The 16,830-nt window shown below is 55.3% G+C and overlaps 1 protein-coding gene across 5 annotated transcripts in view; it reads right to left on the minus strand.

Moving 5' to 3' along the window:
• Positions 1-1,441: 1,441 nt before the first annotated feature.
• Positions 1,442-16,830, minus strand: part of LOC118971566 (anthrax toxin receptor-like) — a 30,693-nt gene continuing 15,304 nt past the window's right edge. For 3 of the 5 annotated variants that reach the window (XM_073224517.1, XM_073224516.1, XM_073224515.1), the window contains 13 exons: positions 15,696-16,524; positions 10,697-10,768; positions 9,480-9,551; positions 8,191-8,272; positions 8,045-8,078; positions 6,964-7,043; positions 6,813-6,881; positions 6,361-6,441; positions 6,211-6,271; positions 5,058-5,150; positions 3,884-3,953; positions 3,233-3,323; positions 1,442-1,676 (listed from right to left, as the gene is read on the minus strand). In XM_073224517.1, coding sequence (XP_073080618.1) covers positions 1,470-1,676; positions 3,233-3,323; positions 3,884-3,953; positions 5,058-5,150; positions 6,211-6,271; positions 6,361-6,441; positions 6,813-6,881; positions 6,964-7,043; positions 8,045-8,078; positions 8,191-8,272; positions 9,480-9,551; positions 10,697-10,768; positions 15,696-15,883 — 1,200 coding nt within the window. In that variant the 5' untranslated portion in view covers positions 15,884-16,524 and the 3' untranslated portion in view covers positions 1,442-1,469. The remainder of the gene's footprint in view (positions 1,677-3,232; positions 3,324-3,883; positions 3,954-5,057; positions 5,151-6,210; positions 6,272-6,360; positions 6,442-6,812; positions 6,882-6,963; positions 7,044-8,044; positions 8,079-8,190; positions 8,273-9,479; positions 9,552-10,696; positions 10,769-15,695; positions 16,525-16,830) is intronic. The other 2 variants (XM_073224518.1, XM_073224519.1) reach the window with 2 other exon arrangements.

The following is a 16,830-nucleotide window of genomic DNA, read 5'->3' on the forward strand; positions in this document are numbered from 1 at the left end:
GTTTCAGTGGGAATCATAGCAGTTGCTGAAACAGGCCCCTGAGTTGCTAATTCAATGACAGAGGCCCTTGGTCAGGCTCTGATGGGAGCACGAGAAGGGTGTCCTCTGTGTGACACTGTGAGCCCCACATCTTATAGGGGGTCCCTCTCTCTCTGCTCAGGTCATGAGGGCTGCAGGGTGCGGGGGGATCTCCCTGGGCTGAGGGGGACCTCATTGTGAAGGCAAGTGTGCCCGCAGGCTCTGACACCATCACAACCAAACAGGACCTACCTTGTATGGTCCTGGTGGCAGCTTCTGGGAAATAGAAAGGTGGAGTGATGAACACAGGGTGAGAAGGGCTCTGGCTCAGCCACGCCCCCAGGAGGGGACCTGCTCTGCAGCAGAGGGACGGACCAGGACCTTGGGTGTCCATCTGAGTGCTCGCTGCGTGTGGGTCTGTGGCCTGCTGGCTCCCCTGCCTGAGCCCACACTTCCCTGGGGGCCCCCGGGGAGACATGCCTGGTCCTGGGACAGGTGTCTACCAGGTGGTTCTCATCAGCAGCCTCTATGTCTTATGAAGACAAGAGATCCTCCCCTTCCCTTCCTGCTCCCTCCCCTTCCTTCGCACACTCTGAGCTGCCCCTGTGCCCAGCCCTGAGGGAAGTCCACCCAGCACCCTGGCTTCCTGTCCTCATGCCCCCAGTTTGCAGACCTCAGGCCTGCCGGCATCTTGCTGGCACTGCCCTCCCACAGCTCCGCAGGTCCTTCCTCCCGCAGGGCTCCCCACACCTGTCCTTGGGAGCTGGGCTAGCCAGGCCTCTGTGCCCGCCCTTCCCAGGGGCTGTCTCTGGCTTTGCTGTTGCTCTGGTTAGGCAGGACACAGGCCATAAGCCATGAAGGTGCCATTTTCCCCCAGTACCCCAGGAACCAAGACCCGTCAACACACCAGACCTGGAGCTGCCATGGCAGGAATGGGGCCACTTCATTTCTGTCCCCTGTCCAGCATGGGGCCCAGCACACCCTGGTGCAGGACAGGGCTCTAGAGATGGGCAGAGGCCATGTCTGTTTTTAAAGGCACAGCTGCTGGAGCGGAGAGGAATCCTGGAGTGCCTGGCCCTCCCTTTGGGGCCACTGTTGCCCATGCAGGGTCTCTGTTTTCCTCCAATCCACAGTAGAGGTCTCTCCCCTTTCAGTCCTTCAGAAGCCTGAGTCTGGGCCTGGGGTCACTTCTCCTCGGGGGGAGGGCAGCTCACAGGTCCCCTCTCTGAGGCAAGCCTGAGGCACAAAGTCCCTTAGAGGCCAGCTGTGCGCCCAGGAATGGGAGGGCAGCTCTGAGCCTCCACGTGCTCAGGTGATGACCTCGGAACTGACAGGAACCTTCCCACAGGCGGAATCCTGGGGCAGCCAGGAGTCCCGATACTTTGGGGGTGCTGGGGAGGGCCTGGGCTATAGGACTGTGCAGTCAGGAGTCACCCACACATTTAATGCAGTCAGCAGAGACAACAACACAGCAGCAGAAAAAAGAGCAGAATCCCGAGAGACACAGAGCAGTAGAGAGAGATGGTAGTGAAGAAAACTTGAAGGGAAGACTGTTCATCCAGGGAAATATCCTGTGTGACTTCCAGCTCGGCAATCAGAATGGCACGTTGTTGGGCAGCTGGTGGTATGGCATTCAGTAGGGCAGGTGGGGTCCCCTCCTGAAGAAAGCACACGTGTTAAGTCCTCACGCACCTGGGCGGCTTCCTGTGGTGCCTGTCACTTGGCATACCACCCCACACCTCCAAATCCCCCTTTCCCCCTTACACTCAGATTGCCCCACTCTGAGAGGGTACAACAGGACTAGGAGCCCAGGGCTGGACGCTGAGGGCCCCTGAAGAGCCCTGGGGCACAGACCCCGCTCAGAAGCTCTGCCCCAGGGCCCCATCAGGGAGTCCAGTATCCTCCGTGCTGGGCCACAGGCAGCCCCCACTGCACGCCTGGGCTGACAGCACAGGGGCCTGGGGAGGAGCACACCAGTGAAGGCACACAGGGGGTGCAGGGGGGCTGCTGGGGCCGGGATGAAGGGGGACTGCAGGATCAGGGCAGCACCCTGGGTCTGTGTCCGCATAGCCTCGCCCTCCCTGCCCCCTTCCACAGAGACGCTCAGCCCCTCTGAACCTGCACTTCCCCATCTGCGGGAGCAAGTGAGGGGACACCTGTGAGGTTCAGAGTTCATAGCCCGTCCTGGTACAGGGCAGGCCCATAAGAAATGGGGGCTCCTGTCCGGTTGTTAGTCATAGCAAGGAGAAGCTCACTGCATCTGTGCAGTCAGGTGCTGCAAGTCCTGAGTTCAACCAAGTGAGATGCTCAGAGAAGTGGGAAAGGGACAGGGTGAGATTGACTCAGTGCCCAGGAGGCAGGGCCAAGGAGAGGAGAGGCCAGGCCAGGCCTGGGGGAGAAGCCACTGTGCTGGGAGTAGACACCAGTTGGCTCCTGAGTTCTTTTCCCAATGTGCCTGTTGAAGGGCGGTTGTCACCGGGTGGGACTCCTGATGGGCAAATGGGTCAGTTCTGTCTGCTGATCTGTGAGCAGACATCCAGGGATAAGTATAAACAGACATGCCCAGGAGTGTCAGTGCTGTTGGAAGCCAGGCTTGGGGGCAGGGGCTATGATGGTCACAACTGGGCTCAGGGCTGTACCCACAGCTGGGCTGGAGCACCAGTGCAGTGGAAATTCACCTCGACTATGCAGGGCCACAGGTGGTCCCAGCCTCCAGGGCTCCTGGGTCTGGGACCCCAGTTCGAGGGCTTGGACTCTAGCTCCCTGCACACAGCCTCCAGCCTCCACCCCTCACCTAAGCCAGACCCAGAGGGAGCTCTGAACTCCCCACCAGGAGAACCAGGCCAGGGAGGTGGCAAGGTGGGAGTCAGGGGGCTGCTCTCAGCACTGTCCCGGAGTCCGCTTGGAGCTCCAAGTGGTCGGTGCCATGTGCCTTCAGGGACCCTGGGCTTGTAACAGGGCAGAGGAGCTGCGCGGCCCCAGACACTTTCACAGAGGTACCCCCAGGGCACTTTTGAAGCCTGAGTGGGGGCACCGCTCCCCAGGGAAGGGCTCTGGGGCTTCAGTGGCTGTGACGTGCTGCAAAGGTGCCCAGCTGCACAAGCTGCTTGCTGGGCCGGCCCTGAACACTGTTCCTGCCTTTTGCTTTCCAGTGTGTGTGTGTCTCCGTCCAGTGAATGGAGAGCATAGTCCCAGAGGGAGGCAGCAGTCTTACCCTGGAAGTCACACAGCTCCTCCTGCTGACATCTAAACCCGTCTTGAAGAAGGTGAGGCCATTATCCAGGCTGATATCCATGAAGATGGCCCTAAGGCACAGAAAGGGCAGACGGTGACCAGCAGCCCAGATGGCACAGTGCGTGCACTTGGCTCAACCTGCAGCCCCACAGTGGTCCTCGTTGTGATGGCTCTGATCAGTAGGCATTCAGGACACCGTGTAGGAGGCAGCATGGGACAGGAGAGCCCAGCCCAGGCGAGATGAGGTCACCCTCTGCAATGAAGGCTGAGCGGGCCGAGGAGCCCTGCATGGCCCAGATGCCCTCGTGGCCATGGGCTCTGTGGCCAGGCTGGCTGTTTGGTGTCACCTTCCAAACTCTTTTCTATGACACAGTGTGCTGGCTTGGCCCTGAAAGGCTTCCTGGGCCAAAGGGACCATCCCTGGGGCCTGTCACCTCCTGCATCCTGCCCTCCTTGATAGAACCTGGGTGACAGGGGATCACAGCCCCTCAGGGGACCACCTGCACAGGAGGGGGCAGAGGAAGCCCTGAGCCCTCCCAGAACAGGTGTGAGCAGCTCCGCCAGAGGAGGCATCCCGCATGCTGGTCATAGTGCCAAAAACTGACCACTCTTCCCTGAGCTTTTCACTTACTGGCCCGGATTGTTTATCTTCGGTCCTGGGCACGTAACGGAGGTATCTTGCACAGACACTGCCTTTTTTCCTGGAAGAAATTTACATGCAAATAATGTGAATGGACATGTCCCCACATCCGCGTCTCCCCTCCTGTGGCCTTTGGCAAGCAGAGCTCACCATTTGGCAGATGTCGGCTTCTGTTCTCTGCCTTCCTCAGAGCACCTACCTCACACCAAGTGCCAGGCTGCTGACTCGACTGTCAGGTTAGCTACAACCTTCTGAACATTCTTACCCCTTTGTTGGAGCTCATGATGAACACTAAATGCTAAGTATGGTCAGGGGAGAGGATTGGTGTCTGGGTGTGGAATGGTTAGGATTGAATGGGGAAAAAATCCCCAAAGAGGTGCAAACTGACTTTCTCATTGGATGTGCACCATCATGCAGAGTGGCCTGGACAGGCATGACTGACTGGAAAGGAGTTTTCAAACCAATATTACACACATGGGATGAATTCCCAATTATTAGTGTCCTCTTTAATTTCTCTTAAGAGTGTCTTGTAGTTTTCAGGGTATAGGTCTTTCACTTCCTTGGTTAGGTTTATTTCTAGGTATTTTATTCTTTTTGATGCAATTGTGAGTGGGATTGTTTTCCTGATTTCTCTTTCTGCTAGTTCATCATTAGTGATTAGGAATGTAACAGATTTCTGTGTATTAATTTTGAATCTTACAACTTTGCTGAATTCAGATATTAGCTCTAGTAGTTTTGGAGTGGATACTTTAGGATTTTTTATGGCATCATCTTTCAATCTCAAGTGAACACACCATCCTGGGAGACTGGCCGAGACTCAGAGCCCTGGGGCTGCCTCGACTTCCCTCCCACAGACTAATGGACATGAATCCTTGCCTCTCAAGGGACATGAGAGCCCAGGAAAGGGAGGGGCATGCAGCTCTTAGGGAGCACCCCACCCCACAGCCAGCCAGGGCTGCAGGAGAGGCTGCTCCCAGGGGTGCGATGGTGCTGGGGATCAATTCAGTCCTGGGCACGAGCGGCAGGTGCCCAGGCTCCCAAACAGTTACCCCTTCCACTGTCCATGTCACTTGTTTTCAGTGTGTACATAGCGAATGGTCAGCACGGGTGAAGGCTTGGCTTGCTGTGGCACAGCTGTCACTGGAGGAAAGGAGGGGCTACTTACGGATGGTTCTCTTTCCAATTCGAAATTGACAGATAACTTGATCTTTGTCTGTGTTTTCAAAACCGTTTCCAATAACCTTGACTTCATTGTTACCTGCAAGAGTAATATCCAAATGTCTCTGTGAGGAAGCGCTGAGTTATCCTCCTCAGACCACAGCTATGGCAGGCCGCCCCCAAAACAGAATCCCCATGAACTCTTGGGAGGCTGCAGCTGTAGCTGAACCCACATCTGGGCAACCCCCTGGCCAAATCCTCTCCTTTTGGTCACTGAGGGTCTAGTCACAGGAGCCTGGGCTGGGCCTAGCCTTGGGGGCCCCTCCCCACTTCCCATGACCCCCGAAGCCCATTAAAGGCACCCAGCCTAGTTCCCTAGGGGCAAACCAGCCAGGGGTTTCTGCTCTGAAATACCAAGGTGCCCCCTAAGGAGCACAGGCAGGGACCAGGCAACCCTTACACAATTGAGAGGAGCCCAGACCTCCTGGTGAGTCAGCCCTGGGTCATGTCTGAGCTGCACAGGCACGCCTGGGGGCCTGGGGACTTTCTGCCGCCTGGAGTCAATTCTCTATTCCTCCTCCCCCTGTCTTTCTGGGGGCCTATGGCAGAATGGAAACCAGGGAAGCCAGGCCTGTTCTTGCGGAAAGAGAATATTGGGTTTCAGTAGGGTACGTGGCTTCCCCCCCCACCTGGCAGGCAGAGGGTCAGGATCTGATCTCAGGGCCCAATCCAGGACCGCAGAGGATGCACCTCTGCTCCAGACCCAGCTGAATAGCTATCACGCAGCTCCTCTGTAACGCCCTGGACTCTGGATTTCAGCCTCTAGGGGGCCCATTACAAACCTGGGCAAAAATGCCATCACATGCCCATCCCCAGCACACCCCAGGCACCCGTACCTCACACAGACTTACATACATACCTGACACAAACGTTCTATGGACCCAACGCACATTCCAAACCACAATCCCCCCACAGACACCACATACACGTACACACAGCACATTATACACATTCACACTACATGCGCCACACACACACACGGTGTGCCCAAACACACCGCACAGACTGGAACCACGTACACCACTCCCACCACACACATGGCACATGCACAAAACACACACACACACACTCCTGCGTTTACAACAGCGAACAGTTATTACCTCTAGCGCAGATAGAGGAGAGATCCACAGATGTAATCTGCACACAAGACCTCGCTAGGAGCTGAAATAGAGAGAGAGGAGTGGCAGGGTCATGGGAAGGACCGGCGGGGGCATGGTATGCAGCCCCCTTCATCCCCCTCCTCCACTCACTGGGTCAACGATGTCTTTGAGTCCGCTGTATCCAGTGTCCACTCCAAACACATGACCCTCTTCGCCAGCAATATCCAGTAGCTGAAAGGGAGAGGAGACAGCCTGGGCCCACAGCCAGGGGTGAAGACCCAGAGGTCCCCATCCCAGGAGACAGACACCGGGGGCTAGACCCTGGCACATGCCAGCAGCCCACCCTCAGGGGAGGGAAAGCTCTTCTACCCTCACCTCTGCTGGGCAGGTCTTACACAGCACTTGTTATTCATTCTGAATGGCCACCTTGCATATCTTTCAACTCCCTGGGCCCAGCCTTCACGGAGAGGGCCCCAACCTCACTCCCCAGGCACTTCTTGGTGGGTAGAGGCCCATCTTCTGGGTGACCCTGGGAGACGCCATCTTTGAAGCTTTCCCCAGCTAGGCTCACAAGTGACCCCTCATTACCTGCTCAGTATTACCTGGGACAGCTGATAATCTTGCACACCCACGAAATACAGAGTTGCCCCCAACTGCTTGGATTTTGCAGCCTGAGATAGAGGAAGTGTTGGGTATAATAAATTTGGTCCAAATATGTGGACCAAAAAGCTGGTAACAATGGGCTTGACTCACTTCAACTTGTGTCTCTGCGAACGATTCTGGCAGCAGTTCTCCACCTGTCAGCACGATGATGAGGCTGGGTACCTTCGCTCCTGTGGGACAGGCAGGGAGTGACTGGGTCAATGAGAGCAATGGCCACAGGCTTCCAGGACCTGAGCACTGCTCGCCACACCTCACCCTCCTGGGGGATGGGGAAGAGGCCACCCCGACCTGAGCACCTGCCACCCACATGCCTGGAAGGCTTTGCAGCTTATCATGCAACAAGAAGGGCCCCTAGCCCGGGACCCACTTTGCAGGTGAGGAGGCTAAGCCCAGCTTAGGGTTCTTCTTACAGAACTGTCACTTCTACCAGACAGTACAACCTTGGCCCTGAAAGGCAACTCCAGCAATTTCACAGGATAAGCATCAGCCTTCCAGGTGAGCAAAAGCAGGAGTGGGCACACCCACTGTGCAAGACTCCCGCAGGTCCATGCGGGCCTGCTCCAGCTCTGGGCCTCACCCACAGCTCTCCCGCGGGCACCTGTAGACCCAGGCTCAGGGCTTGAGGTCAGAGGCAGGTGAGCAGTAGACCCCCTCCCCAGCTCAATGCCTCTCCCTGGGCCACACATCTTTCCTAGACCCTACAGCCAAGATGAAGAGGTTTCTGGGACAGGCACAGTCATTGGCGCTACAGGAGGCCCAGAGCAGGAGCATCAGCCCAAGGGAGGGAGCTGGAGGGAGGAGTCAGGGAGGAGCGTGTGCCCAGCAAGGGGGAAGGTCAGGCTCCCTTCTTACACTGAAGCCCCACTGCTCTAGGGCCCTCGGGTTTCCCCCTTTCCTCTTCATGCAGCCCAGCTCCAGGGCCAGCGTCTCCTATTTCTTAGGAACCATGACGTCACACACGCGACCCCTTGCTGTGCTGCAGAACATCACAGGGTGGCCTTCATCCCCACTGCTCAGAGCAGGAGGCTGCCGCTCAGAGAGGGCAAGCAGCTGCCTCCAGGAGTCAGAGCGTGGATGCGGCCTGGGATGCTCTGCACTGACCTCACTGAGGCCCAGGCCTGGCTCTTTCCCCGGACACCGTCACCAGGAAGGCAGGAAGCAGCTCACTTACCTGCAGCACGTGTTCTTTCGATCTGCTCATTGGCCTGCAACAAAATGAAGGAAAATGTGTGTCGTGGGGACAGTGAGATGACCCAATGATGACCCTCTGAGAACTTGATAAAGTAGAGCCACATCTCAGAAATCTAGAGTCCATACCTTTTTCAATCCATGCTGCATATTTAGGGCTCCTGTAGGCAGCACATCGAGCAATTTGACAAGAGAAGTGTTTATTTTTTCTCTGAAAAAAAAAAATCCGAGCAGGTGGGAGATGGAATGAGGGGTTGCCTCTTACAACCAGCCCCCGGCTGTCTTTGTCCATCTGTACATGCAGCCCTGCCGGGACGGGAGAGGCCAAATCAAAGAGCCCTGTCCCGGTCCTCTGTCCTGTGCCTTTGGCATTGGCTGGCCTAGTTCCCACCTTCCTAGTCCCCTATCCAGTGAGCAGGGTGGCGAGGGGATGCTGCTTTCTAGCCCCATAGGTAAGGCCTGGTCTTCTCTGTGCTCAGCTCTGTCTAAGCCATGCAGAACTGGGGGCCTCCCCCAGGGGTACACCCTGACTGTCCATGGTGAGTACGGGGAGATCCCAACTGTGATTCCATCAGAGTGTGACTGGCAGCACGACCGCCCCCCTGGGGGCCCTGGAGAGGGCACACTGTACTCCCACACTTAAGGCAGAGCTTGGAAAGGTCGCCATGCTCACCACTGGCCCCTCCTGTCCACCAGCCCTGGGACCCTCCAGTGCAGGGACCTTGGGCTCTGCCTGGTGCTCCTCCCACTCTCAGGGGGGTTCCAGTCATTTTCCTCCATGAGAATCTAACCTCCCTGCTACTCAGAAGCTCCATAACGTCCATCTCCCACCTAGACCCTCCTGGGATGCAGGCTCATGGTGCCTTCCTCCAGCACCCTGTCTGTCTGGTGTTCAGGACCCACTTCTGGGCTCACCTGACTAGACTCAGGGGGAACATGCTCCCCTCCACTGAAGCACCCACACTTGGATGACACCCATCCCTTTCTCCCTAGTTCTGACTGTCTGCCCCTTTCCCCAGCGGCCCAGGACAGAAAGTGACACACAACAGCAGGTGCCAGGCTATGTCCCTGAAGGCCCCCCACATCTGCTCCACCTGATCTGGGAATCTTCACAGTCAGCCTGCTCTAGGGAAAGGGTGGAACACAGAGGGAAGCACTCAGGTCCGGTGGAGGGCTGGGCTCGGAGGGGAGGAGGCCATCTACTAGCACAGGGTCCAGCCAGTGCCAGTGCAGAGGCGGCAGCGGGGACCCGGGGGCCTGGCCTGAAGGTCAGGGTGGGCAGTGAGGGGAGGATCCAGGACAGCCGTGCCTGCACACCAGTGGGCTCCTCGGTGCGGGCTCAGGGGCCCCCTCTCCTCTCTGGCCCTCCCTGTGGCCTGATCGCTGGGTCTGCTTTAGGGGATCAATGAAACACTTACCTGTTCGAGGTCAGCTGCATATTGATGTGGCCGTGTGTCGAGTAGGTAACGAACGACATACGCTGTGTGGGGCTTGGGAGGAAACATGGGCTTGTGAGCAACTATACACACAGACTGGAAGTGATGCTGACACGCAACAGGGAGGGGGTGCCCACCAAGTTCCCTGTTCTCTATTCTGTCTTTTTTAGTGTGGAGTCCATTTCCTGGACTTCAGAAGTTCTCATCACTTCCGTGAAGGATTATGAGGCCTGTAAGGCATGCAGCCCTCTTGTCAGAGTGCAGCATAGCACCCTGTAGACCCCAATCCCCAAAGTCTGCTCTCTCTGCCTCTGCACAGGGCAGCTGCATGCACAAGGGGATAGACAGCTACATACTCTTGCACGAGGGCCCTCCCAAGCTGGCCTCTCCTCTCCTGTCAAATTCTCTGTACTTTCACTTCTCCTCCTCCCTGGACGATCTTCCCCACCTCCCTCCCCTCATCTCAAAGAAATTATCCTCCCTCATCAGCCATTCATATTCTCCCCTCCCTTTTCACCTTCTGGCCCCTCTCTTCTGATCACCTGGCCCTCATTATCCTTTAGTCACATTGTTCCCACAGGTCCCTGTATGAGCTCCCCACTGGTCCTGGCTCTTGCCCACAATTATGAGGCTTCTCTGCCTGGAGTGCAGCTGGAGTCCTGTCTTTCTGGAGTCCCACCAGCCCCTCTGATCACGCATCACCTAGAGCTCCGTATGGCTCACAGCAGGAAATCCAGGCCCTGCTTCCTGGCATTATTGGCCTCTTTTGCCTTGGCCACAAGTGGACCTCTCGCTTCATCTCCCAGCCTTCCCATATTAATCATGTTCAGCCAAATAGACCCCTTACTGATCAAATGACCTTCATGGTTCTTGTTACCCTGTGTTTCTCATTCTTCAAGATCTAGATAGAATCTCCACATCCAGATGTTTAGTTACAGTGTTAAGGAGTTTGCCTATTTTCTAGTCTGTGAGGTCCTCCTGGGAAGACTGTGCCCCTGAAAACAAGGCCTGACCCCCAGGAAGGAGCCAAGCAGGGCTGCAGAGATCTTAGGAAACAAGTGCGATCTGTCCTTCTCTCCTGTTCAGAACACTGCCCTGAGCTTTGGGACCTGAGGCAGTCCCATGTCCACTGCATCTAAATAGCAATATACTCAGTCAGAGAGGAAAACACCCCGCAACACAGAGCTGAAAAGCCGTACTTTTTAAATCTGTTCACCAAATCCTGCACAAAGCCCTGTGTGAACTCCCAGTTGTCATTTACACTGCGTGATCTGAAAAAGAAGAAGACATGAGTCAGAGACGGAGGTGCATGTATCATGTGAGCGTAGTTTCTGCCTCCCTGACTTCCTGCAGGCCCTTAGCAGGCTCCTCCATGAGAGCCCCCAGCTCCTGAAATAGCTAAAGGCCACCACAGCTCCTGGAGTGAGGTCAGTGGGTTACCCTCGTGGTGACTTTAGTCAATGTGAGTGGCAGCAACTGACCAATTAGACCTGTGTGGTAGGGGATGAGGGACTTCTCGGATGAGGGGCTTTGGGTGGCAAACATGGACGGTTGATCATGCTACACGGGAGTGTTAGGAAATGAGGTAGGATGCATTGGTCGGTAAAGCCTCCAGAAATTCTGATATGCTGGCTCTCCTGGTCCCCCATTTCCCCTTGGGAATTGCCATTCCCAGCTCTCTGCTCCTCTTCCAGCCCTTGAACATGGGGGTGGGTCATGACTCTTGGCTCTTCCTCCCCACCATTCCTTCTGCCTCCCAGGCTACATCTAAAACCGTCAGCAAATAGTGAGGAAACTAAGGATAGATGACCCGAACATCAAGATTCCCCAGTGACTACATATCTATCAGGCCCTTACATACATGATTTCTGATTCCAGAACAACCCTATGGTAGTACAATTATTCCCACTTTTCAGATGAGAGAACAGGATTCCACAGGTCATAGAATGTGACACAATCCCAGTAGCTCGCATGGATGTGAACCCAGCCGTGGCCGCAAACCCCACCCTCTACCCATCACACTTGGCAGGTCAGGGTGACCCTGAGTCGCCAGCTGCTGGGTAGCAGAGCAGCAGACTTTGTCCACCTACTGAAATAGAGATTTGCTCTCAGACCCACATTGAAGTGCAAGACAACTCCATGCCTAACTAATGATGGTAACACTTTCTATTTTCCTCCCCATTACCCCCCTCCTCTATTTTCCCATTGAATGAAAAGGACACTCCAAAGACAATTTATAGGAAACAAGAGTCTTCTACCCACCTATCTACTCTGGGATAGTTGTTAATTTATGATAATTTTGAAGGAAACCCTTGATTCTATAACACAAGAATGTGAGAGCTCATAGGCAACCACAGGGACCTACAGTCCCCAGCAAGGAGGCAGTAGGGAACCCAGCAGACACGTGGGCTTCTGGCACTCAGGGCTCCAGTCATGACTCAGTGCCCCTCTCCTAAATGAGAATGGAGAGATGGGCATCCATACACAGCTCCACAATTAAACCTTGAAGCCAAAACATCCTGGTGATATAACTATTCTGGGAGAACAGACGCCTACAGCAGAATCATGTGAGGGAGCTGAGATGTAACTCAGTTCATTCCCTTCTTCCACAGTAAGAAGTTAACAGAGACTATGTAACCTCAAGCAGCAAAAAACACGACAGAGTATAAACATGTTTTAGAGTATGAACACATTATCAGATACATGGTCACAATGTCAAAAAAAGACAATCTGGAACACTTGCAAATGGCTGTCCCTGAGGAACATGATCAGAAGTGGGTGGTGTGGGGCAAGAGCCTCAAGGTTTTGTGTGTGTGTGTGTGTGTGTATTTGTAATAGTGTTCCATGTTAAATTTATGTTCAAGCGTTTCCTTGATAAATTTAAAAATGAAATTACAGACAAACTAGTGGCATGAAGTGTGAAAATGTCAGACGTGGAAGCTCTAAGCCTTAGATTCCACAAAGAAACACTGAACAAACACAGGCTTAAATCTGATACCTGCTACACCATGGGTGGACCTCACACAACAAGGCAAACAAAAAATGCCAACGGAAGTGTCTGAAGTGTCTGGGACAGGCAAATTTGTAGATACAGAAAACAGAAAGGAGGTTGCCAGGAGTTGGGGAGGGATGAATGTGGAGTTATTGTTTACACAAGTTTCGGAAGCCTCTGTTCCTGAGAAGCACAGAAGCCACGGCTTGCTCTGTGAGGAACAGATGGGAAGGGCCCTGAGAAGGGAAAAAAAAAGACACGGAACGGCCCATCCAAAGGGGAGCGCAGATCATCGGCCAGGCCTGCACAGCTCTGCCCTTCCGCTCACCGGAACTCGGGAGGAAGATGGGCAGGACGCACACATGCTGGGTCCAGATGCCTCACTGAGGACGCCCCTTCAGCTGTCATCCTCTCTGAGAACCTCTCACCCCGCCTTTCCCGAGGTAGCCCCAGGCAGTGACAGGCGGCCCTAACATCTGATCCAACTTGGGACAACCCTGAGTGCCAGCTGAGGCTGTCGGACCTGCATGGAAGCTCCACCTAATCCTACTTCTGCCCAGTTTGTCGCACAGGGGTTGGTGCCAAGGTGCTGGTTAATGAGCATCCTGCACAGGCTCCATGTCTGGAGTGCACGGATCTTGAAGCTCTGCTCTCACCCCTAGGCCATCCCCTCTTCCTCCACCTTTGTCATACATGTGGGTGCTCCCCTGGATTCTGACTCTCCATTATCCTCTCACTGGGCACACCCACCTTGGGATCCCACTTGACTTCCCCCGGCCTAGAATGAATGAACAGGTCTACTCATCACATGGTGACAGCGCCCAGAGAACCTCAGGAGGGCTCCCAGCAGAGACATTAGGCTCACACATCCCCCACCCCAGAGGGCACATGGGAAGAAAGCTGAGTCAGGGAATCTGGGCTGGGTCAGTGGCCCCTGTGGGGCAGGGAGATCCCAGGAGGTGTGATTTTGGCTTAACTGGCAGTTTACTTTTTACTTTTTTTCCGTGACTATGTCTGATGTTGTGCTGAGCAAACTACCTACAAATTCCCCTTCCCCTTCATCGCAACATGGTGAGATGGGTATGAAGACACCAACTGTACAGATGGGGACACTGAGGCACAGAGAGATGAAGCAACTGGCCCAATGCTCCCTGATGGTGAATGGAGTCTGCCTGACTGTAGGGCTGGGGCTGCCCCCCACTGCCTGTTTCCCAGGAAGGGCAGGGAGCAGCCCCAGGAGGGAGGATGTTCTCATCCCCAAGCACTTCTCACCCAGCAGGCCCTGTCTGGGGGTGCGCAGCTCCTGGCCCCGGGTCTGAGGTTGCCGTGGTTTCAGGTCTGCCTGGCCACTGCAGCAACACTCTGGGCACATTCCCCACTGGTGGCCCAGGGCTGGGAAGTAGGTGTGTAAATGCTTCCTTGGGCACCCTCAGCTGCTCCTCCCATTTGCACAATCTGGCAGGATTTAGTCCTGGCCAACCAAAATGGCAAGTGTCAAGGCGACGGTCATGGTGGGGGGTGGGGGGCACAGTGCTGTGGCACCTCCTGCCCTGGAGCCTGAGTGGGGTGCAAGGGACTTCAGTGGCTCCCCTCCCTCTCCTTCCCTTTCCACCTTCAGAGCAAGGCCTGTACTCCTCACCCTGAGCTGCCGGGAGGGCCAGCTGTGGTCGGAGGGGCGAGGGCTGCCTGCCAGCATTTAAGAAGCCAAAGGAGGCAGTGGGAAGAGAGGGGCAGGAGTGGGGAGGTCCTGGCTCAAAGAGCTGTTTCTCTAGTGCCTTTCTCACACGCCCATGTCACACCTCCTTGGGGGAGAGGGGAGTATCTTCCCACCGTCTAGCATTTGGAAGCAAATAAGCTCGGCTGACGTTGAGTAAATCACTTGCACCTCAGCCTCAGTTCCGTCATCCCCAAATCAGGAAAGATCCATTGCCTTAAGGTTTGGGAGGCCTACATGGGAGGGCACGTTGCCTGGCACATGATGCCCAATTATTATTATTACACATGCCCCTCCTGCACCCTGAGCCTTTCCCCATGCACCCCAGGGCCTAGATGTGCCTGAGTAGGCCCAGCAGCAGAGCCCAGCGTGCAGGCAGGGGCACTAGAACAGCATGGGAGCTGAGAGGCCCCTTTGTGCTCACTGGCCCTCTCTAGAAAGACGGACCAAGGAGGTTCTCAGTCACCCAGGACCATTCAGACCCCAACCCAAGCCCAAGGCGGGGGTCACTAGCCCTTGGGCTGTGCTGAGGGTCAGGGAGGCAAGAGCTGCCCAGGGCAACGCAGAGCCTTCCCCGAGACAGTGAGGAGGGACCTTTCCTCGTGGCAGGGGAGGCTCCCAGCTCTGCGGGTTCAGCTGGGCCTGCACCCCCCATCAGCAGGCTCCAGGGAGACTAGGGGGAGTCAGAGGCCATCCCCCCTGGGAGGGAATGAGGCAGCTCAGTGGGCCTGGGTCCTGCAGCCCCCCCACCAAGCCTCTGGGCTGCTTCCTCCAGCCCCTAGGAGCTGCCCCCCTTCAGGAGACTGCACATTACAGGCCTGCCCTGCTCTCCCTCCAGGGATGGTTCTGAGGATGACAGAAAGGCCAAGAAAGTCCTTGGACACCAGAGAGTCCTTTAAATATATTGACAGTCATACCACTGTCAACACTGAATACACAGCATTTATTCCCAGCCCAACACAGGAGGTGACAATGGAAGCAAGGTCATCTCCCCCAAAGACAGAGACCCCAACCCCCCTTTCTTCTTTGAGGGCTTGCAGGTGCCTATCCCACAGCCTAGCTCCCCCGGGCTCGGGACAAACCAAAGTGCCCTGGAGGTGCACACACACTGTAACTTGGGTCTCCAAGGTGTCCAAGAAAGAAGCAAAGCACTTGGCAGCATGAGAGCGAAGGACTTTCTGAGTAGTGACACTGGGGATGCCCAAAAGCCACCTGGCCATCTCCCTGGGGCCCATTTACACAATAGTCATCTGTGTGAAAAACAAAACAAAACAAAACAAAACATGCCAACAGACAAAACCCAACAGCAGAAGCCCAGAGGGCGCTAACTGCTGAGAAGTTTGCTCCCAGGAATTTCCGGGAGGCCACAGAGAGTCTGTTCCTTGCATGTGACCAGACAGTCCATGCTTCCCTCTCTCAGAGCCTGGGGACCCAACTGACCCCAGGGACAGCACTGTTCTATGGCACTGACTGGAGCCGGTGGGCCACTCACGAGTCCAAGACGAAGTACAGGTCGTAGGTGCTCCAGCAGGATTCCCCATCCGCTGGGCTCTCCTGGAGCCTGGAGCTGGGGTGGTGACCTTGGTCCTGGGTGAGGTAGCGGGGGAGGGTGCTCCGGGTGGTCAGGAGAGGAGATGGCAGCAGCAGCAGTAGGAAGATGACGAGCGTGGGCCCCAGCATCCTGGAGTCGCTGTTCTTGTCTCATCCCAGAAAACTACAGGCCACCTCTAGCCACACCTCCTCTGCTTCCTCCCGCGCTCAGGGTCCTCGGCACTCCCAACGTCAGCTCTACTCACGCTCTAATCAATATACCTTGCACCTGCAAGCAGCCACCTGATACCTGCCCTGTGGGTCCAAGTAGCAAGTGGTTGGCTGTGGGGTGACGGCCCCACTACTTATGCACCTTTACCCCACCCTGCTGAGGTATGTCCATTATGATGGACAATAGGTTGCCATGGTGACCTTGTGAACTGCAGCTCTGCCCACTGTTCTCCCTGTGGGCAAACCCAGGCAGGAGTTTGAAGGGGTGGTAAGATGAGGCCTTCATTTGTCCCTTATCCTAAACCATCCCAGGGTCTTTACAATTTCAACGAAACCCAGCCCTTTGGTAAACTGAAGGAGGGTACTGAGGGGGCCAACACACGGACATCACTGAGTGTGAGGAGGTGGAGACAGGAGTGCTGTAAAGTTTATTTGGGGGGGGCACTGAAGTCACCCAAGGGATAGAAGGATCTAGAGGAAGGTTGTGAAAGCAGGCCAGTGTCCTTTGTGAATGAGGGACATTCCAGTTATCTGCTGCTGTGTACTGGACCATCCCAGACCTGGGGACATAAAACAGAAACATTTCATATGCTCACAGGTTCTGTGGACTAGAAATTCAGAGATGTCTGAGCAGGCGTGGGCTGACTTTCCTCCATGGAAAACCCACTTGCTCTTTCATGTAAATTTTGGAATCATATCATAAAACTCTCCACTCATCTAAACCTCTCAGTATTTTAGCAAAATAAAGTTTAAATATGTAGATACATTTGGAGGGATTTGAGTCTGCTCTCTGGATCTCCTACCAGTGAACATCAGGCACCCGCCCTGCTTCCCTCCTTAGGGGCAAAACCAGCCCTGGGTTTCTG

This window comes from Manis javanica, chromosome 16 (genome assembly GCF_040802235.1).
Source record: "Manis javanica isolate MJ-LG chromosome 16, MJ_LKY, whole genome shotgun sequence".
Classification (NCBI taxonomy): Eukaryota; Metazoa; Chordata; class Mammalia; order Pholidota; family Manidae; genus Manis; species Manis javanica.